General features: G+C 42.7%; 2 protein-coding genes across 6 annotated transcripts in view; both read right to left on the reverse strand.

Moving 5' to 3' along the window:
* zgc:123258 (uncharacterized protein LOC641502 homolog) overlaps nucleotides 1-430 on the reverse strand; it is a 45,255-nt gene extending 44,825 nt beyond the window's left edge. For 4 of the 5 annotated variants that reach the window (XM_061765713.1, XM_061765714.1, XM_061765712.1 and 1 more), the window contains exon 1: nucleotides 257-430. In XM_061765713.1, the coding sequence (XP_061621697.1) occupies nucleotides 257-310 (54 nt within the window). In that variant the 5' untranslated portion in view covers nucleotides 311-430. The remainder of the gene's footprint in view (nucleotides 1-256) is intronic. The other variant, XM_061765710.1, reaches the window with a different exon arrangement.
* Nucleotides 431-5,217: 4,787 nt separating this feature from the next.
* ddias (DNA damage-induced apoptosis suppressor) lies at nucleotides 5,218-17,259 on the reverse strand. The gene is made up of 5 exons (XM_061765718.1): nucleotides 16,799-17,259; nucleotides 15,240-15,401; nucleotides 12,915-13,023; nucleotides 11,510-11,817; nucleotides 5,218-9,842 (listed from the first exon to the last, which is right to left on the reverse strand). Exons 1-5 carry the CDS (start codon nucleotides 16,918-16,920, stop codon nucleotides 8,771-8,773), a joined length of 1,773 nt encoding a protein of 590 aa, XP_061621702.1. The 5' UTR covers nucleotides 16,921-17,259; the 3' UTR covers nucleotides 5,218-8,770.
* Between the last annotated feature and the right edge of the window lie 6,035 nt (nucleotides 17,260-23,294).

Raw genomic sequence — 23,294 nt, forward strand, 5'->3', positions numbered from 1 at the left:
TTGTTGCTAGTCTGGGCTAACGCATTTCATCCGCTGCTTGAGAATAAAATAAACACTGAATCCTACGTCTGAAATTCAAATAAATAGTACTTAACACGAATATCGTAATGTAAGTTGACGCTTCTACGTTAGCGTTACACATACAATGCCTTAACTGCCCTACTTTTGACACAATCGTATGTGGAAGTGGCAAGCTTAGTACCTTTGAAATTATTCGGCCCCAAGTTATTGTTTTTCTCTTCCGCAACAGACTTACTTGAGACGTCAGGACGGTAAGCGACAAGATAACAAATATGACAGCTTTCTCCATCTCGCCGACTGTGGACCACTTCGTTGGAGATTTGTGAGCACCGTATTCCCACAAGACGTCTTTTACGCTTCGTCGTCGCGACCGATCTGGCCACTTCCGGTATCGGTCACGTGCGTCAACTTCTTCTTCTTGTAGTGTTTTATGGCGGTTGGCAAACAAAGAATTATGTAAATTACCGCCACCTACTGGTGTTGACTGTAGAACAGCCTCCAACCTTCCTTTTCCGTACCGCTGATCATATACGTACGGATTCCGTATATACGTAAATTACAAAGTAAAATAAAATAATATAAACAAATAAACATAATTGTTTATACTGTATATCCTAATAATAAATGTCCTCATATTATTTTCCTAACTCATTCCTTCCCATTTTTTTAAAGTGTACTGCTCAAACCAGCTTCAGCCTCACAGTTCTGAGGTGCGGAGTTCAATCCCCGGCCCCGCCTGTGTGGAGTTTGCATGTTCTCCCCGTGCCTGTGTGGGTTTTCTCCGGGCACTCCGGTTTCCTCCCACAGCCCAAAAACATGCATGAATTGAAGACTCTAAATTGCCCGTAGGTGTGAATGTGAGTGCGATTGGTTGTTTGTTTGTATGTGCCCTGCGATTGGCTGGCAACCAGTTCAGGGTGTACCCCGCCTCCTGCCCGATGATAGCTGGGATTGGCTCCAGCACGCCCGCGACCCTAGTGAGGAGAAGCAGCTCAGAAAATGGATGGCATTTTGGGGAGAACATGCAAACTCCACACAGGCGGGGCCGGGAATTGAACCCCGGTCCTCAGAACTGTGAGGCAGACACTCTAACCAGTCGGCAACAGTACTCTTACTTGAGTACAAGATTTTGCTACTCTACCCACCTCTCTCTCTCTCTCTGTGTGGTGTGTGTGTGTGTGTGTGTGTGTGTGTATATATATATATATATATATATATATATATATATATATATATATATATATATATATATATATATATATATATATATATATAGATAGATAGATAGACGCACCCAACTTCAAACTTTATTACATAGCTCGTCAAATACAGTACCTCATTAAATGGTTACATCCAAATGTTGAACAACAATCTTGGCTGTTTCAAGAACACAAAGCACCAAACTTTCCGACCTCCCTTTTATCAGCACAAGTCTCCAACACCATTATTGTTTTAAGAATCCGATTATTGCAGCCACTTTATCAGCTTTGTGGATAAATCTAGAAACCACACAATCTCAGTCAGAAACGTGGACTCAACTGATACTTGTATTTTTAGCAATTGCTAAAAAAAATGGTTAAACTAGATAGATGAACAACCCACCAAGATCAACCAATGGCAAAAGAAAATAGCTCTGCTAAACGAAATAACCAAACGGATAACTTTAAGAAAAATTGGTCCCTTTTATTAAAATTGTGAACCTTGATTCTTGTCTGCCTGGGAAACAAAGTCATACAGAAATGTAATATAACCAAATCATATCTTCTCATCTCTGACTCGTGTGCATGCCATAGTGTCTACTTGCATCTACTCAAAGTTCTATCCTGTTAGGTTCGGCTCTGTGGTGTGGGACCTCTGGGGGACCAGAGCCTGTTCCCCCTCCTCCTCTGGGTGTGGTCCCAGATCAGCTCTCAGTTCCTGGGTGCCGGGGAGGTCCACGCTGGCCCCATTCCAGGGTCCTCGTCTTGGTCTCTGGGTGGGGGGATGGAGGGCAGTGCTGCTGGACCCTGGGCCTGTGTCCTTCACTTCACTCTCTCCAGGGCGCTCTACTCTGGTCGTGGCTCCTTTTTTGCTCGGGTAGTGTGGAATACCCGGCTGGCGCTGGAGGAGTTAGCTGTAGGGGGAGAAGGGCTGCCCCCCTTTTCTCTGGGGTCTTCCAGCCGGCCGGACCAGGCCTGCAGGAGTCTCGCCTCTTACTTCACGCACTATTCACATTTTTATTACTCACACTGTACATATTTCGCACATTCACATCTCATTCAGGGTCCCCTGGGGGGCTGGCGCGGGACATGATGTGGACGCCGGGCCGGGTCATGGCAAATCTGTATTGGTCCCTGGGCTGGTCGCTCCCCTTCTCTGCCCAGCAAGTCGTCCAGTTTTAATGCATCATACGCCTGTCAGTGGGTGGAGAGCAGTATTGGGCTGCGGAGTACACTCGGCCAGGTGTCCTGGCACTCGTGCCCGTTTTCTGGCCCACCATGCCTTTCCCCCGCTGATTTTTAATGCACCACATACATCCTTTGGGGAGCTAGTTGGTCTGGGTGGGATTGACGGTTGCGGGTCATTTTTGCCCTGTGTCCATTTCGCCTCGCCCCCACCAGTCTCCCCAATTTCAATGCACGACACCCCACCACACATGACAACGGTTGCCAGATGGGGCCCTTGTAGTAATAGGGTGGGTGTTCACGTCTCTTGGCTTGGCTCCTGGGGCCTTTGCCCCCCCCCCCACCCCCTTCGGTTGTCAGGCCACGGGAAAATGAGCGTCCCCCTCTCCACTACCCCCTTCCTGTCCTCTCTCCTGGCGCCCTCGCCCGTCATTGCTCACGGCTGGCGCTTGACATGGGCTCACTGTTGCCGGGCTGTTGACTTCTCGGGTGGCTCTCTCTGGCTCCTGCGTTGGGCCCTGTTGTTGGTTGGGCCCCCATGCTTTCCGGGGATGCCAGGGGTGGGGTGCGCTGGCTGGGGTGGTTTGGGCATGGGGATTGGTGGTCCGGCACCCTTGCCCCCTCCTTTGGGGGCTGGTTGGGGTGCTTCAGGGACCGCCCTGGGGATTGGGTGGCGTCCCCCTTTTACCCACGGGATTGGCATGCTGGCTCGGCCTCCCCCTTGCGGGTGGAGGGGGTTTGGCCCATCCTTCATCGGTGTGGTGGCACACCAACATACACCATATAACATGCATTTTATATGGTGTTTATTCACTAATAAGTTCCACAGATATGGATATCCATGATATAGGCTTGAACAATTTGTGCTGGGTTAACTAACAATAATAACAGGTTGTATTAATATAGCAACTCAGAGGTTCTTACAGGTGTTTAGACTATAAAAACATTCCACCACACCACTCATCAATAGCACTGTCTTGCTCATTCCCCACGTCCTGTCCTACTCCGCCCTTTTCTGTTCTCTCATCTTGTCCTATTGGTTAGTTGTTGTATGTCATCACTAGGCGTGTCCCCCAGACAAATATAATAAAGCGATTTGACTTTGTAATGTTACTTGGAGTCAAATTCTAGACGATCATTCTGCTGTGATTCACACCCCTATTCCCCTCGTCTGTTTGGTCCCTCTGTCTGTCCCCTAAAATAATTTTCCGTCCGGCTAAATTTTCAATAAACATCAGAATAATTAAATAAAATAATAATAAAAATTATTATTAAAATACAAATCAAAAAGACTGGTCAACTATCGATAAAGCTTAGGCTGTGTAGAATATAGATTATGTTGCGCTAGATGGGAACGCCAAAGTGATTAAGGTATTGTGTAGGTATTGGGAGCTATAAACTTGAATTTACAGTTGAATTTTTCTGTTGCCATTAAGTTACTGTTAAAGAAAAGGTGTTAGTAATCTGAATCGGATTCTGGAGTTATGCACCACTTGATACATCATACTCATACACCAGCTGCGAATAATTCCAAGTATTGAGCAGCATTTGGTCAATACTAGTTGATTAGCTTATCTGAATCAGGTGACACTGCAAAAGCAGTAATTGGCTTCTGTCTCTTGACCTCTACAATGAGCTTCCTCCCATGGACATGATTACTAAACCCACATGTATAAAACAGAAGGATATACAACAATGCTTTTCTGCAACGGAGCCACATTGTTAGTGTCCAGTATTTCTGCACAATAAATTATGATCATTCTCTTTAATATATTATCGTATTTTCTTGGATGTGTCTCGTTGTATACGTGTCTTATTTACACCAAAATGCTAAAACACGTGAGCCATGAATATCGCAATGCATGCATTTTACAGTACACTCAGGCATTGCTGTAACTTGTAGTTATTTACCACACACCATGTAATAAAATACTGTAAACTGATTATACTTTAATTAAACAGTTTCCACTGCATCATGGGATTTTGGTTGATGTCGCACACCATACAAATATTTTAAGTCAGTTTTTATTCATTGTTCATTCGTTGATTCATTCACACTATAAAAATATTTTTTTAAGTTATTGTTTTTATTCATTCACAAGGAAAACTGCAACTCTTTTGGATTACACAAAAAGTAGGCCAAATTAAGCAAACACAAGGAAGTACACGCTTGTATCTAATGCAGCTGATCAGTCACCAGGTAACTGTTAGCTTAGCTTCCCTTAGCATACAGCTGAACTGACCAGTATGTCACTATCAACCCACAGGGTTTCATGAAAACAAAGTGCAACATAAATGTAATGTGAGAGTTCAATAAGACACACACTCAACGAACTACGGGTAACATAAACACACATTATTCATGTTACATTAATCCTGATCGTTCATGAACATTAAGGATATACGTCTTTATTAAGGCAACAGTTCAACATTTCATGGCGTAATGCATGCTGGGAGCCACACGTCTTCTGCTGCAAAACACAGTAACTCTCTGCGACGCCAACCAAAATCCCATGATGCAGTGGAAACTGTCGTTAATCACTGCATTTTGCTGTATGGTATGTGGTAAATAACAGTAGAATATACCGGCATGTCTAACAGTGTGCTTCCATATGAATCAGTGCTTCTTTTACCAGTTTCTTTTTTCTACGCTCAGTACAGCGTGAGTAATTTTGCCACCTCTGACTATATCGGCTATTTTATACATCTTCATATCCAAATCCAAAATACGTTTATGTCTTTTACAATGTTCAGTTGACATAAATGATGTCTAGCTAGAGGACTAAAAGCCCCAATCAGAAAGAAGCCTGTATGTTGTTATTGCATTTGTTCTGTTTAATAACAATCAAACAGGTAGCCAAACTGGCTAAAATGAAGCAGCTTATGGGAGAGTTACACAATAAGAGGCAGCATTAAGTCATGATGTAGCATGTGATCATCATCTCTCTCTCTCTCACTCACACCAATAACAGTTTAATTACCTGAAACATCTGAGAAGTATAGGAATAAAAGTGCAGTGTTCATCTAAATAAACACATCCATCCATTTTCATTTGCTTGGTCGCAGGTGAACTAGCGCCGATCCCACCTGACTTTGGGTCAGAGGCCGGGTACATGTTTTATGTGAGTTCACACGCTGGTACCTCCAAAGGTGAAGAGTCACACAGTTTCTAAACCGATCACAATTTTGTAGACTATAGTACCACAAAATGTAAAAGCCACACTGGCCACAGTATACATCACAAGGCCTCAGTTAAGATAGCATCAAATGATACACTTGGCTTTTTTTGAGACACTTATCCCGTAAGATCCTCCTTGAGCCATCACCTTATCGTGGTAGAGCGGTTTGTGTGTCCCAACGATCCTACGAGCTAAGTTGTCTGGGACTTTATGCCTCTGGCAGGGTCACCCATGTCAAACAGGTCCTAGGCGAGGGACCAGACAAACCACGGCTCAAATGAACCCTTTATGATGATTAATATAAATGAACATCAGTTTTCCTTGCCCGGATGGGGGTCAAAAAGGCCAACCTCTCTGGAGCCAGGCCTGGAGGTGGGGCTCGAAGGCGAGCACCTGGTGGCCGGTGCTGCACCCATGGGGCCTGGCCGGGCACAGCCCCAAAGGGTAACGTGGGTCCCCCTTCCCATGGGCTCACCACCTGTGGGAGGGACCATAGGGGTCGGGTGCAATGTGAGCTAGACGGTGGCCGATGGCAGGGACCTTGGCTATCCAATCCCCCGCTACAGAAGCTGGCTCTCAGGACGTGGAACGTCATCTCTCTGGCATGGAAAGAGGCTGAGCTGGTTTGTGAGGTCGAGAAGTTCTGACAAGATATAGTCGGGCTCGCCTCCACACATGGCTTGTGCTCTGGTACCAGTCTTCTTTAGAGGGGTTGGACTCTCTTCCACTCTGGAGTTGCCCACGGTGAGAGGCACCAAGCAGGTGTGGGCATAATTATTCCCTCCCGGCTCGGTGCCAGTACATTCGGCTTCACCCCGGTGGAGGAGAGGGTAGGCTCCGTCCGTCTTCGGGTGGGGGGACAGGTCCTGACTGTTGTTTGTGCCACCAAACAGCAGTTTAGAGTACCCACCCTTTTTGGAGTCCTTGGAGGGGGTGCTGGAGAGCGCTCCCGCTGGGGACTCCATCGTTCGGCTGGGGGACTTCATTACTCACATGCGCAATGACAGTGAGACCTGGGAGGAACGGCCTCCCAATCAGAACCCGAGCGGACTTCTGTGCTCATCACAGATTATCAATAATGAACACCATGTTCAAGCATAAGGGTGTCCATATGTGCATTTGGCACCGGGACACCCTAGGCCGCAGTTCGATGATCGACTTTGTGGACGTGTCATCGGACTTGCAGCCGCATGTCTTGGACACTCGGTTGAAGAGAGAGGCAGAGCTGACAACTGATCACTACCTGGTGGTGTGTTGGCTCCGATGGTGGAGAAGATACCAGTCCGACCTGGCAGGCCCAAAAGTATTGTGAGGGTCTGCTGGGAATGTCTGGCAGAATCCCACGTCAGAACGAGTTTCAACTCCCAGCGCCGACAGAACTTTGCTCAACTTTGCCGGGTGGACCATGTTGCGCGCCTCCATACCTTAGGCGGCTGACCAAAGCTGCGGCCGTAAGGTGGTCGGTGCCTGTCGTGGGGGCAACCCCCAAAGCCATTGGTGGGTGGACATTGGTGTGTGAGGGATGCTGTCAAGCTGAAGGAGTCCCATCGAACTCTTTTGGGCTGTGGGACTCCTGAGGCAGCTGATTGGTACCGGCTGGCCAAGTGGAATACAGCTTTGGTGGTAGCTGAGGGAAAACTCAGGTGTGTGTGGAGTTTGGTGAGGCCATGGAGAACGACTTCCGGACGGCTTCGAAGAAATAGTAGTGCACCATCAACACTGTGTATAGTGGGGATGGGGCGCTGCTGACCTCAACTCGGGACAGTTAGTCGGTGGGAAGAATACTTTGAAGACCTCCTCAAACCTACACACCTTCCCATGAGGAAGCAGAGTCTGGGGTCTCAGAGGCGGACTCTCCTATCTCTGGGGTTGAGGTCACCAAGGTGGTTAAAAAGCTCCTCAGTGGCAAGGCCCCGGGGGTGGATGAGATTCACCTGGAGTTCCTAAATGCTCTGGATGTTGTGAGGCTATCCTGGTTGACACGCCTCTGCAACATCGCGTGGACATCGGGGATTTTTAGGCGCAGCTGAGGCGCAGAGGCAGTCCGCTTTGGTGGCCTCAGTATTGCATCTCTGCCATCTCTCGGCTTCATCAAGCCACAATCTCCAACTCTCACTGGAACGGTTCGCAGCCGAGTGTGAAGCAGTTGGGATGAAGATCAGCACCTCTAAATCAGAGACCGTGGTCCTCAGTCGGAACAGGGTGGAGTGCCCTCTCTAGGTCGGGGATGAGATCCCCAAGTGGAGGAGTTTAAGTAGTTTGGGGTCTTGTCCACCAGTGAGAGAAGAATGCAATGGGAGATTGACAGGCGACTCGGTACAGTGTCGACAGTGATGCGGACTTTGTATCTGTCCGTTGTGGTGGAGAAGGAGCTAAGTTGAAAGGCGAAGCTCTCAATTTACAGTTCGATCTACGTTCCTAAAGACATCTATGGTTACGAGCTGTGAATCGTGACCGAAAGAACAAGATCCCGGATACAAGCAGCCAAAATAAATTTCCTCTGCAGGGTGTCTGGGCTCTCCCTTAGAGATAGGGTGAGAAGCCCGGTCATCCGGTGGGGGCTCAGAGTTGAGCCGCTGCTCCTCTGCATTAAGAGGAGCCAGATGAGGTGAGTCGGGCATCTGATTAGGAGATGCCTCCAGGACATGCCTCCCTGGTGAGCTGTTCTGGGCATGTCCCAACGGGAGGAGACCCAGGGACGACCCAGGACACGCTGGAGCGACTATGTCTCCCGGTTTGCCTGGGAATGCCTCGGGATCTCCACGGAAGAGCTGGATGAAGTGGCTGGGGAGAGGGAAGTCTCGGCTTCTCTGCTAAAGCTACTGCCCCCGCGATCCGACCTTGGATAAGAAGAAGAAAATGGATGGATGGAAGGATATAAAATGGTGCAGACTAAGAATGTGAGAAAAGAAAAAAACAAGTTACAGTAAGCTGATTCACATTCACAACAGCAAATGTTCAAATGTTACTCAAAACATGGGCTGTACAGTCAATGAAGTTGCGATGATGGCTACGGTTGTGACTCTTTTTCTATCATTTCATATGGTTAAAACTGAACAAAACATGCAGATAAGTGTCCTTGAATGGAATGCGTTTGAATTTGAGGTTCCACAGTACTATCATGTCCATTGCTAAAATCAGCTTGTGGCCCATCATTCCGTTAAATAGAGAAGCGGACAGAGGTTTTCAGACAGAATCTGAGAACAGATCTCGAGACCAATCACATGTTTTGTTCTTAATTGGGGAACCATTAGCTGTCATCTCATTACTTGTTTGATCCAACTGTGTTTCTCCCGGTACGTCACACTGCTTTGTTTGTGCTAAATGTGATCGTGTTTTTTCCTGAGAATGCTCATTTTCCACATTGAGTTCAGCAGTGGTGGGAGGGACAACGACATAGTTTTCTTCTGCCTGGGTCAGAGGCATGTCACATTCACGTGCAATCTTCCCGTTCAGAATTCTTCCCTGGATCGCAAGCCGGTTTTTCCTGAATCGCCTTTTTGAGAAGTTTCCTTGTCTAGTGGATGACAATGGTTGCGAGCAAAAGGAGGAAGGGTACGTCCTTCTAACAATGGGAGTGGACTGAGAGGATGGGATGAAGTCAAGACACTGTGGACAATCCAAGTTTGTTGTCATGTTTCCAGAAGGTGTTTTATGAGCTCTTTTGGCAGACTTGTGATGCCTCGGAAGCTGCACGTCTTCCTCATGTGACTCCACTGAGCTTATACCAAACAGGTCCAAAGAACAATTGTAGACTTCTTCACTGTCTTTATTCTGTACACAAGTGGTAACGATGTCCGCTAAAGACTTGCTTCCTGGTGCCTTTGTGTTGTCGGTACAAGCAGAAATTGATTCATTAGGCAAGTTGTCGAAATATTTATCCTCCTCATTCAAAAATGCTGTCAGACTCTCAGAAAAAGGCAAATCCTCCCACACCAACGAATGCAACACGAGTGAATCATCCGGTTGTCTGGAGGCCTGACACTCTGACACAAGCGGATTGTTCACAAGTAAAGGCAGGGAGGGTGTCAAATGGTCCAAGATGGAGGCGTTTTGAGCATTTCTGGTTGGTGAGCATAGAGAAAATGGCGGTGTGTCAAAATAAGTGTTCTGTCTTTGCTCTTTGGCAGTTGATTTGTTCTCATCACGTGTGCAGCAGTCTTCCTCCTCCCGCTCTTGCTCGGCAGAAGAAGTAATGAGTCCCAGTGATTGTTGCCATGGCGGTGTTGGAGTGAGACTACCGTCGTGGTGTTGCGCCCTGCGAGGGAGAACAAATGTGACTGGAATTGGCGATTACATTTACATGAGCAAATCATCGTCATGGACTTCTTCCAACACCTTTTTGAATATGTACAATTTAAAAGCACATATTTTACCAAACCAAGTTTTTCTAGTATTTGGGATGTTTATTGGTTCTATGGCACCTCAGCAGCCATGTGAAATATTAATTAAAATTGTCTACGCATTCTCGAGTTACAGACGTTTTTCTGCCAATAGGCCAAAAATCAGGTCGTTCGAATTTCTCAAGCTTATCTCCGCCACGCCAAGAGCCAGCACTGTCAAAATAACAAACACACATGCTCTCATAAATAGTGAGGGTTGGGTCTTCTACATGGAGGCAACCAATCAGAGGAAAGCAGGCAGTCTTAGCCAAATATGGACAAAGTGGATACAAAACTGGGTCAAACAGAAGTAGCTATCAGGGGGGCCTTCTCAGGACACTCATGACAAAACAAGGTGATTTTTTTTGTTTTTTAAAACAATTAAATTGATACTTTTATACTTAATTCGTGTTACAGAGTCAATCTATGGAGGTCTAAATAGTCAAAATATGGGACCTTTAACTTTATTTTAATTTTAGTCTTCTCTGTTCTTCTTTTTATGCCACTCTCACGCATGTTCCAAATAAACAATTCAATTCAATTAAAAAAGGAACAGCTACACCAGGGGTGGACAAAGCATACTTTAACCTAGCCCATCCAGCATTTACATCATCAAGAATACGAATACTTGATGCTTTAATGTTATATTTTTTCCAAAAATTGGTTGATTAAAATATATGTAATGAATTTATGTAATACAATATTACGCCATTAAAATATATTTATTTTTTTTACACATTTATCAATTTTGTATTTTACCAAATAATTGGTTCATTATAATTAGGTATAAAAAATACAATTACAAACAGACGAAAGATGTAAATTAGACCAGCTTTTTTTTTATTTTTTTACCTAATATACCTGGCCGAAATGGCCAAGCCGATCTGTCCATTTTTGTTTGATTAGGACAGTGCATGCTAATCAACAGATCAGCAAAAAAGCATTTGTGGAAGTATGCCAGAGTTAGCACAGTGTCTAAATGTCATCCATTGTCCTAAAGTGGATATCATAAAATACATACAGTACTTTGTCGCCAGCTTGCAAATGTTACACTTAAACAATGAAATGTAATTGATTCAAGTTAATTTATTTTAAAAACATGTATTTCTATTAATTAATTATATTTTATAAAGAAATCCAAGACATTTTAATTTAGTGAAACCATGAATGCTCATATACATTGGGCTTATTTTCCATAATTTTGCATTTGCAGCATGTAGGACTTTTCATTTTAATAAATACATACAGAAATGGTAGGCATAATAAAAATGACTGGCAACCAAAAAAATCAGTCATTTTTATTGACATGAGTAGCAAACAGACTAATTGATTTAGCAATTTAAAATGCTTATATTTATAAATTTTGATAATTAAGATAATTTTGTATGGCAATAATTGCTGTACAAAAAATTTTGAGTATTCCGGACCCTGTAGGTTAATTGAAGACTAAATTGTCCATAGGTGTGAATGTGAGTGTGAATGGTTGTCTCTCTCTATTAGCCCCGTGATGCGGTATAGAAAATGATAATGGATGGTGCATTACCTTTGCAGTGAGTGTGAAAAAACACGAGAAAGAGTGATGTTATTGAAGCTGCTGTCTGGGGAATCTTGAGGAATCTGTAGTGGCGGTGTTGTCAGAATCCCGCAGGACTTCTCGGGATCAGCAGATTCCCGCTTACGTTCTTCTGCTTTTTGAAGGAGGAGTCGATAGTAGCAAAGGACAGAGCGGCCTTCCAGGCCTGCAGCTTTTGGGAAAATCAGCTGAGTGGCAGTAAACTGGGCCATCTCCTTGCTACCAGAAGCACCCGGATGACGATCTCCTGACCAGGGGCAACTTTGTGAATCTGTCACCTGCAGAGCATAGACAAGAGGGGTAGGGTCAGAAACATATTTAGATTACATGTAGAGCTGGGCGATACGAAAAAAATATTTTTCCTTTTTTCGATATGACTCAATAGTTATTGTATTACAATTTATAAATGTATAAAACCAGACCAAATTGATTTACATTATAAAGCAGAAGGTTTATTTAACAATTATAATCATCACAAAGAAATAAATTAAGCCTCGAATTAAGCGATCTCGCATTGCTATTTATGAGTCAGAATTTGTATTCGTGATGTGCAAGGTTGTAACACGTATCGTTCTCGCCGTCGAAGACGCCAAGTATGACGACTGCCCCGACAGATGAAGGCTCATATATAGTGTGTTTAGCCGAGGTTCAGCCGTCATACTCATCATAAACACCGTATTTGGCAACAGGTTCAGTGCGGCCGCTGCCATTCATATTTACATCGCAGCTGGTGAGTGCACAATTTGCGTTGAATGACACTGCGTAAATGGGAATAAATGTGTTCCTTTGTAATGTAGTACATAATTGTACAAATGTACTAGGGAAATTATTTGTATCAGAATGCTTTAATTAAAACAGACTGTCATAAAATTGAATTTATTTTGTTTTGTAACATAAGACTAGATCAGATCAAATATTTTGTAAATAGTCATCCAGAGCTGCAAGGAATGTAAAGTTATCAATGTCCTTTCACCATCATTCCTGTCATACTGTGTTGCATGTTTTTGTTTGCACATTCAGGACAAAAGTCCTGTTTTTGTTTTAATTCCTCAAAAAAAAAAGCCAGTAATTTGAGGGTAATAACCTGTCAGCAACATAGTGAGAGAGGGAAAAAAAAAGTACTATAAACTAGTTCAAGTTCTCCAACAAACATGCCGGGTTCCCTCTCGTCATTGTCAGAGTCAGCCTCGTTGCCGGGGGGCTGCTCAGCAATGATGCCGGCTTTTGGCATCAACAGTGCAAGTAGACACGTTAGCCCAAGCAAAAAGATTTGCCAGAACAAGCATCAACAAAACTGATCGACTCAAGCCACACAATCTATTGCCCTGCACTAATTACATGACGGCATGGTTGTAATACATGGCTTCCAACACACCTTTATTCCAAAGACAAGATGTCTACCGACGAAACAGTCCTCAACGGCCCTCGTTAGCAATTTGGATCTGGTTGATGGTTCAGGTGGTACATCTGAGTTCTCCAACAACCTGTCAAATCACAAATAAATGTTAGACTGACCAATAAACTTGTGTGGTTGATAAGAATGTTAAAATGATGCAATGAACATTGCCTGTATAGTTAATAAATATTTAATGATGGTGACAGTTTGACCATGGAACATCCAACTATGTATTTTCAATACCTCATTGGGGTCATGTGTGAGCTGGAGCCTATCTGAACTGACCTTGGCCAAGAGGCAAGGTACACCCTGGACTGGTTGCCAGTATATGAACAAACAGCCATTCTAACTCACAACTATCGTACCTGGAGAATCCTCCAAACTGGAAAAGTCGGCAAGCTTAATGCTACAACACAAAGCAAAACGCCATAAACGGGCGAATGAAACTCGCATCGATATGGCAGTGCTAAAGCAACGTATTTGAACACAAAACGGTACAGCAAAACAAGTTCACATAAAATATAATAATACTTACAGGCATATATTCTTTATCCTCTATGACAAATGACTATATTATTGCAGCTTAACGCGTCACTTGTGAAAGTCTTCATGTATTCTCGGTCTGTACCCTCTGGTGGCCAAAGCGCACACTCCAGAAGCAGCCCAATGTCAATGGGCACTGACGCATGAAATGATGATGCACAAACTGTGTAATTCTTTATATTCTATTTAATTACGTTATTAATTTACAGTGTCACCAGGAAGTATTCAAACCCCTTCACGTTTTCCACATGTTACAGACTTATTCTAAAACTGATTTGAGGATAGTTCTCTTTAAAAAAAAAAGTTAAAAAAAAAAAATCTACATAAAATATCCCATAATGACAAAATGAAAAAAGAAATTCAGACATTTGGTAAAATTTATAAAAAAATGTAAGCACTCAAACAGAGTAGGTAAATAAGTATTTACACCCTCTGCTATGACACTCAAACTTAAGCTCAGATGCATCTGATTTCCACTGATCATACTTGAGATGCTTCTACAACTTGGAGTCCACCTGTGGTAATTTCAGTTGATTCAACATCATTTGGAATGCCACACACCTGTCTATAAAAGGTCTCATAGTTGGCAGTGCATATCAGAGCAGAATCCAAGCAATGAATTCTAAGGAATTTTCTGCAGATCCCAGAGACCGGAATTCTCTCAAAATAGAACTTTTTGGCCTGAATTGCAAGCGTCATATCTAAAGAAGAGAAACTGCTCATCACCTGGCTAATACCATCCCCACTGTGAAGCGTGGTGATGGCAGCATCATACTGTGTGGCTGTTTTTTCTGCTGCAGGAACTGGGCGACTAGTCCGCATAAAGGGTAAGATGACAGCTTCCAAACATAGAGAAATTCTTCAAGAGAACTTGCTCCAGAGTGCTCTGAAACTCAGACGTGGGTGTCGATTCACCTTCCAACATGACAAGCACACAGTTAAGATAAGAAAGGAGTGGCTTCAGGAGCAGCCTGTGAATGTCCTTGAGTGGCCCAGCCAGATCCCAGACTTGAATCCAAACGAACATCTCTGGAAGAAAGACCTAAAAATGGCTGTCCACCGACGCTGCCCATCCAACCTGACTGAGCTTGAGAGGATCTCCAGAGAATGGGAGAAAATGCCCCAAAACAGGTGTGCCAAGCTTGTACAGACATACCAAAGAAGACTTGAGGCTGTGTTTGCTGCCAAACGTGCTTCAACAAAATATTAAGCCAAGGGTTTGAATACTTATGTACCTGTTATGTTTAAACGTTTACATTTTCAATAAATTTGCACATTTGCATTTGTCATTATGGGATATTTTATGTGATTTTTAAAAGAAAACTATCCTTAAATCAGCTTTAGAATAAGTCTGTAACATAGCTAAATGTGGATGAAGTGAAGGGTTGTGAATACTTTCTGGTGGCACTGTATGTTTCTATGAAGTACAATACTGATGAGTGCTACTTATCATAAAACACGACCAACATTTATGTCGGTGTTTTGTGTGGGGCTGGAAAGGATCAATGGCATTTTCATTTACTTTAATGGGGACAAGTGATTGGAGTGTTTTGAGTTACGAGTGTGGGCAAGGAACTAATTAAACACGGAAGTCAAGGGACCGCGAATACGTACATTTTTATTATTATTATTATTATACAGGTATGTCACCTTTTAGAAAACGTGCTACTTGTAATACAAAGTTGCATTAGTTCACCAGGAAGGCAGCTCACAGAACTTGTGTAATCTTCTTCTACCACAGCCTGAAAGATGCTTTCTCACCTTTGAAATTGAGTTGCAGGGGTGCCAAACAACGGGTTCAGGCAGCTGCCAAACACTGTGACACCAAATATGCTCACGTCCCTGGCCACCAATAGTGAAAGGCGATATCTGTAGTCCAGATGATCCCTCAAACAGCTGTAAGCGCACCTGGAACATCTGGATCTGTGGTAGCAAGGAGGGGAAATGTGAATATGCACACAAAATGGAAGATATTTCCATTGAACAAACAAAAGTTTGCCACAATTTTTCCTTGACTTCTTTTAAAACTAGTTATCCATCATAAAAATTACACTGCAGGAGTCATTCTGTAGTATGATGGGGCAATTATTAGGATTCTGACACAGAACATATTAGGTAAGGAAAAAGAGCTGTAACTGCACTCAGTCTAGCCACATGCAATTTTAGGGGGGGCATTTGCCCCAAATATTACAGACCTCTTGGTAATGCAATTGCTCGCCAGGCTGGATTAAAGTACAGAGCGAGCCGAATGTAGCCAGCGGACGATACTTTGCCCACCGCTGCCGTAAACGATCACAGTGCAGCTCAGCTTGTGGCTTGCGATACGCTTTTGGCAGAACGTCACAACTGTTAACTCATTTGAAGAGGCATGACACACACATGAATATCAATGCATCATGGGGAAAATGTAGCATTGTACAAACAACTAAAACCACTTTAACAGACTCTTCAGATAAAGCTATAGTAATAGCACAGTCACTGGAGTTTTTATCGCATAAAATTCAAACTATTGTGTCTTTGGAGTTCCCAAACTCAAGAGTTTATTGAGTTACGTGGCGTCACTTGGTCAATTCTTTACTTTGTGTCGTGAGCAAGCCCCAGATATGCTGCCTCCACTGCTCGAAAATGGATGGATGGATAAATGGAGCAATTAGGGTACTGTAATGTCCTCGCATTTGGGCAAGGAGAGCCGCAGCTGCTGATGCACTTTCCGCTGTTTATTGAATGGGTCAACCAGACAAATACAAAATGACATCACTTGCAAGGAGCAACTCCTACGCCACATCCTAATGTCACCCACTAGGACATGCCCCTTGACAACAAATCCAACGCACAAATACTACATAAATACACTTTAGGAAAACCAGTTTATTTATTCACATGCAATACAAAAGGAAAAATTATGTTTGCTGGGGGGGCGCTTCAACTTATTAATGGCATTTTAATTAATTTCAATTGCGAGGATAAGCGGTACGGAAAATTGATGGATGGAGAACATTGATTTTAAAATTGAGATTGGTCACGTTGATTTTAAAATTGAGATTGGTCACGTAATGAAACTCATAAATGAAGGTACCACTGTATTCAGTTACTTATGCACTTGCGTCATTCATTTCCTAAAAAGGCAAAGCTATTGATGTTGTAGTTTCCTAAAAGCTGGCTTCTGCTGTTTCATTTAAAAAAAAATCAAAGTCATTGAATCTGTTCCTGTACAGTAACTTGTGTTGTACTAGCCTATCACTAGTTGGAATTACTCACAATTTCGCATGTCATTTTACAGTTAGGAGGTCTACTCTACCGAGTAACAAACGTGCTCTAACCTCGTCGTGTCCTGTGGCTCCACATCCATTCTGCAGAAGCAGACGTTACAGCATGGATAAAACACACAGAGATCCTGTAGAGACAGCACGGTACAGTCCACAAGAGTGCGTCGAACAAACATTTTATCCGCCAGCGGTTGAAGTTGAGCAAAGAGTGAAAACCAGACGCACGGCTAGCATGCTAACATGGCAAGGCGAACTCCCTAAACATGTCGCTTTTCGTGGAGTTTACCATTGCCACATATTGTTTATAAAGTAGAAACAAAAAATAAAACCTATGAAAACACAAATTTTCCGAACATTTTAACCAATGGTTTTCGTTCATCAAGTTTTCTTCTACGTGTGCGCTGCGGAAGCAGGAGGTGCGTGCACGCCTGTGCCCCCTAACGGATTCTATTGGTGACGCACCCGATCACTGTTTTGTGTTTTTTTTTCTTCTTCTGTTGATCGATTCGCTCATATGAGAGCACACAAACAATTTGGACGTGTATAAATAAATTTTATTTTTTTTGCACCATGAATGACAAATATATGTCATTTTAATATTAGATTTTTATATCATATTAATATTATGTGTGTGTGGGCAAAGTATGCCCTGTGTCGTGGGTCATATTAGGCTCACTCCATTCTTAAATACGGCCCACCAAGCATTTGAATGATCAAGAGTCTTGTAATATTTCTTGCAGTTTTTCCACTAAAATTCTAATTCAATATTTGGCTGATTTATTGTGCATAAATACAATTTAAAAACATTCAAAATGTTTGTATTTTATGAAATGTAATTACTTATAATTGAATTATTTATAAATAACATTAAAAGTTAGAATTACCTTTTATTTTATTATTAAAATATTTTAGCTATTAAACATATACATTGCAACTTTTTTTCAAACCTTATCTATGAATGACTTGACCCATCTGTTCCTTTTAAAAAACAAATGTGGCCTTTGAGCACCAAAGTTTACCCATCCCAGGTCATCCATCCATCCATCCATCCATTTTCTGAGCCGCTTCTCCTCACTAGGGTCGCGGGCGTGCTGGAGCCTATCCCAGCTGTCATCGGGCAGGAGGCGGGGTACACCCTGAACTGGTTGCCAGCCAATCGCAGGGCACATACAAACAAACAACCATTCGCACTCACAGTCATGCCTACGGGCAATTTAGAGTCTCCAATTAATGCATGTTTTTGGGATGTGGGAGGAAACCGGAGTGCCCGGAGAAAACCCACGCAGGCACGGGGAGAACATGCAAACTCCACACAGGCGGGGCCGGGGATTGAACCCGGGTCTTCAGAACTATGAGGCTGACGCTCTAACCAGTCTTCCACCGTGCCGCCATCCCAGGTCAACTATATATAATTAATTATAATCCATCCATCCATCCATCCATTTTCTGAGCCGCTTCTCCTCACTAGGGTCACGGGCGTGCTGGAGCCTATCCCAGCTGTCATCGTGCAGGAGGCGGGGTACACCCTGAACTGGTTGCCAGCCAATCGCAGGGCACATAGGAACAAACAACCATTCGCACTCACAGTCATGCCTACGGGCAATTTAGAGTCTCCAATTAATGCATGTTTTTGGGATGTGGGAGGAAACCGGAGTGCCCGGAGAAAACCCATGCAGGCATGGAGAGAACATGCAAACTCCACACAGGCGGGGCCGGGGATTGAACCCGGGTCCTCAGAACTGTGAGGCTGATGCTCTAACCAGTCGTCCACCGTGCCGCTATTAATTATAATTTTTATTTTGTTTGTTTTGTTTTTTTTACTGTTGAGCTCTCATGTTAGCTCTCGTGTTATGATGAAACACAAACAATTAGGACAAGAAATTGTATACAAATTTCCAGTTTTATAATAACTGGCACCATTAATAACCATTCTAATATTATATAAGCATACACCACATTGAAATAGTTAAATATGTGATTCTCTTCTTATTTATAACCAATATTGTAAGACCGCCAGAGTTTATGATGGAGACTTTTGCAGAATAAAACATTAATAACCTAATTATCTTCTAGCTATTTTGGAGATCTTTCAAATTGCAACTCTGGGCTCTTTTATGCCTTTAGGATTGAATGTGAGTCATTCTAATTACACTAGCCCTATTTGGATACTAATGGCTAGATTATTATGTTGTTAGTTTCAGATGGGCGGCACGGTGAACGACTGGTTAGAACTTCTGCCTCACAGTTCTGAGGACCCGGGTTCAATCCCCGGCCCCGCCTTCGTGGAGTTTGCATGTTCTCCCCGTGTCTGCATGGGTTTTCTGCGGGCACTCTGGATTCCTCCCACATCCCAAAAACATCCATGGTAGGTTGACTGAAGACTCTAAATTGCCCGTAAGTGTGAATGTGAGTGCGGATGGTTGTTTGTTTCTATGTGCCCTGCGATTGGCTGGCAACCAGTTCAGGGTGTACCCGCCTGCTGCTCGATGATAGCTGGGATAGGCTCCAGCACGCCCGGGACCCTAGTGAGGAGAAGCGGCTCAGAAAATGGATGGATGGATAGATAGTTTCAGATGGCAACTGTAAAACTGACACAGTAAAAAAAAAAATAATAATAATTTAAAAAAATACTGCTGCGCATAATGATGATCTTTTCCAAAACACGTCATCTTTATATTTGAGTAGCTTGTTTTTTCAGGCTCCGCTCTCGTCAGTAGTCGCTATCTCTCACTGCGTTGTTCACATTCTGCCTCTTAATCCTTTAGTTCCGCCCGAGTAGCACCGCTAATGCTATATGAAGCCAAAGGCGAGGTGATGTAATGTCACACATGCCCCCCTTCAATGCCAATTAGCTAATGGACTGCCGCTGGCACGGCCCGAGATGCAATCAGATGGTTTTTGATGCAACTATTTCATATGAAATACTGTAGTAGTAAAACTAGTGGCAACATCAGAAGTGCTCAGGACGGACTAATCATTAATCAAACATGGACCATTGCTCCCTGGGCCCCAAACATCTCATAAAACTGATTAATACAGTTTTCTTTGATTAAAAGCAACGATTATAGTTTTAGTCTTAATTCACACATTTAAAACCAAATCAAAATGCTGAATCTAACCTTAATGGTTTCGACTGAGCCCCTCCCTTCTCATGCAACGGAATATTCAATTTCTTACTGCACATTTGGGGACTTGATTAATTGAGGAACATGAAGAAGAGTTAACCTTTTTTCTTGCCAACAGTGGTAGCACTGCTGTCAGTGTCAGCCAAGGAGGATGCAGAAGTGGAGAGTGACACAAGTGACACTTTTCATCACGAAGATGTGAGTAACACTCACTGCGTATTATAGCGGTTGAAATGGTCAACTACATTAAATGTTGATAAATGTTATCAATGACAGTGAAAGTGTTAAAATGATTCACTCGTTAGATGATAATTCTCAAGAACGATTTCAAGAATTTAAAGACCTTGTGTTGAGGTGAAAATAAAACTTTTGTGCAATACACGGATGTGGAGGGCCTTGTGATTGGGTTTGCCTTAGCCCCCCGAATGACTATATATACCCCTGCAAGTGCTCCAAGGCAGATGGACAACTAGCTCAGGTGCCGGGTTGTTATTATTGAAAAGTACTCCGGAAAGTACTGAACATAGGAAGAACTATAACTTTAATTGAATTCATACCTTTTCAAATAGATTGTATGGTCCTGTATAAATAAATAGTTATATGCCTCCACTCCAATAGATGCCCTGCCTCCAGTACACCATTCACGTCAATCTTTTCCCCCCTAAGGTATACGGTATGTGGATCCACTAGGTCACTGTATCTATATATATATATTTGCCCTGCGATTGGCTGGCGACTAGTTCAGGGTGTACCCTGCCTCTTGCCCAAAAGATAGCTGGGATAGGCACCAGAACACCCGCGACCCTAGTGAGGATAAGTGATACAGAAAATGGATGGATCGATGGATGTATGTGGCAGTGTTTTATGCCTTAAGCAGTGGAGATTTGAACACGAATGGCACAGCAACACATAGAGACAGACAATATACTCACAGGCCTGTATTCTTTATCCTCTGCGATAAATTACTGCACATTACTGCTTATGCTGTTACAAAGTGTTTATAATCTAATTATTAAGCAACTTATAACTATTTGTAAAGTGATGCCACATATTGGCTTTATTGTAAATTATTGATAATATATTTTCATATCTAGTCACGAATGATGGAAAATGTTTATTATAAAAAATGCTTTCATACAAACAAAGGCTTCCCCAGAATAAATACTTTCTATAATCTAATAAATAGAGAGTTTCACAGTGCTGTACTGTAATGACATCGTTTAAATGTAGCATGTCAAAATGAGCACCACCGCCAGATTTTGGCCCCTAAGAGTATAATTTAAAAAGATGATAGTGTTAAAGTATTGCAGAACTGTTTGGCTCAGTGAGAATATTGAATCAACAGTATTCCAGACTAATGAGTAAACACGATGTACTGTAAATGACGAACTGTGTGTGAGGCACTGGGTAAATGGGTAGAAGCAGGATGAAGATATGATCTAAGACTATGTGGCTGGTGGTGTAGGTTTAATGACATTACTCAACACATTGCACACAGTGGTTCCCCCACTACAGTATACTAGACAGAACAGAACCGACCGCCTCTTATTGCTCAGTGACTCTGTTTTTATGTCTCAAAAGTATTCACTGTCCATTATAATTTTGGTTGTCAATGTCTTTATGTCTCAAAAGTGTTCTCTGTCAATTGACTGTCTGTTGTCGTACTAGAGCGGCTCCAACTACTGGAGACAAATTCCTTGTGTGTTTTTGACATACTTGGCAAATAAAGATGATTCTGATTCTGACTTTATTGAAATGCTTTTACTGACGACAAGGCTCTTTAATGGTGCTCTTACAATAGATTTTTTTTTTACTTTATGTGCAAAAACTACTGTATAATATTTTACGGGCTGTACCTTTCGTACTGCATTCCTTTAAAGACAAATTTACTCCCATCATTGAAATCCATTTGTCAATGGAAATTTGTTGGCATAAATTTAACATGATTGGAATCTAATTGTCGCCGCTCAGGAACCAATGTCAGTAAATACAGTTCGGCACTAAATCCGTAAGTGCAACCTGAAACTCTACGATGCAAAGCCAAAGCCATTTATCAACAACACCCAGAAGCACCGCCGGCTTCTCTGGGACCGAGCTCATCTAAGATGGACTGATGCAAAGTGGAAAAGTGTTCTGTGGTCCGACGAGTCCACATTTCAAATTGTTTTTGGAAATTGTGGACGTCGTGTACTCCGGGCCAAAGAGGAAAAGAACCATTCGGACTGTTATGGACGCAAAGTTCAAAAGCCAGCATCTTTGATGGTATGGGGCTGTGTTAGTGCCAATGGCATGGGTAACTTACACATCTGTGAAGGCACCATTAATGCTGAAAGGTACATACAGGTTTTGGAGAAACATATGCTGCATCCAAGCAACGTCTTTTTCATGGACGCCCCTGCTTATTTCAGCAAGACAATGCCAAACCACATTCTGCACGTGTTACAACAGCGTGGCTTTGTAGTAAAAGAGTGCGGGTACTAAAACTGACCTGCCTGCAGTCCAGACCTGTCTCCCATTGAAAATGTGTGGCGCATTATGAAGCGTAAAATACGACAACGGAGACCTCGGACTGTTGAACAGCTGAAGCTGTATATCAAGCAAGAATGGGAAAGAATTCCACCTACAAAGCTTCAACAATTTGTGTCCTCAGTTCCCAAACGTTTATTGAATATTGTTAAAAGAAAAGGTGATGTAACACAGTGGTAAACATGACCCTGTCCCAGCCTTTTTGGAACGTGTTGCAGCCATAAAATTTCAAGTTAATGATTATTTGCTAAAAACAATAAAGTTTATCAGTTTGAACATGAAATGTATTGTCTTTGTAGTGTATTCAATTAAATATAGGTCGAACATGATTTGCAAATGATTGTATTCTGTTTTTATTTATGTTTAACACAATGTCCCAACTTCATTGGAATTGGGGTTGTACATTGAGGTGAGTCGAGGAGTATGGATTGCCAACATTTAGTGGTATCTATAGGCAATTGCAAACCTTTTTACAGGGAATGTCAATTACTCGCAGATTTTTTTTTTTTCACAACAGTGTTCCTCTACTTGCAGCCATAAAATTCTAAGTTAATGATTATTTGCTAAAAACAATAAAGTTTTTCAGTTTGAACATTAAATATCTTTGTAGTGTATTCAATTAAATATAGGTTGAACATGATTTGCAAATTATTGTATTCTGTTTTTATTTATGTTTAACACAACATCCCAACTTCATTGGTATTGGGATTGTATATGAGCACCTTAGGTCCCCTCTTTCATGACCTTTACCGAACCACAATAGATGCTAAAAGTTCCCTGTTTTTTATGATGACACAACACCTCAAACAGTATCACGTGTGTTTGGTAATGTGACACATCTTCTATTGAAAGTGAGGTCTGCTTACAAGATAACACATGTTTTGGGTCAGCGTGTTCCC

The sequence above is a fragment of the Phyllopteryx taeniolatus genome, chromosome 2, assembly GCF_024500385.1.
Source record: "Phyllopteryx taeniolatus isolate TA_2022b chromosome 2, UOR_Ptae_1.2, whole genome shotgun sequence".
In the NCBI taxonomy this organism is placed as follows: Eukaryota; Metazoa; Chordata; class Actinopteri; order Syngnathiformes; family Syngnathidae; genus Phyllopteryx; species Phyllopteryx taeniolatus.

What these genes read in the sequence shown, in the direction of transcription:
- ddias (XM_061765718.1), bottom strand. Translation starts at nt 16,920, where the DNA reads ATGTTTGTTCGACGCACTCTTGTGGACTGTACCGTGCTGTCTCTACAG. An exon ending in GAGCCACAGGACACGACGAG is followed by an intron (nt 15,402 to 16,798) that starts GTTAGAGCACGT and finishes TTGCTACCACAG; the next exon opens with ATCCAGATGTTCCAGGTGCG. An exon ending in TTTTCACACTCACTGCAAAG is followed by an intron (nt 9,843 to 11,509) that starts GTAATGCACCAT and finishes TCTCCCTCGCAG; the next exon opens with GGCGCAACACCACGACGGTA.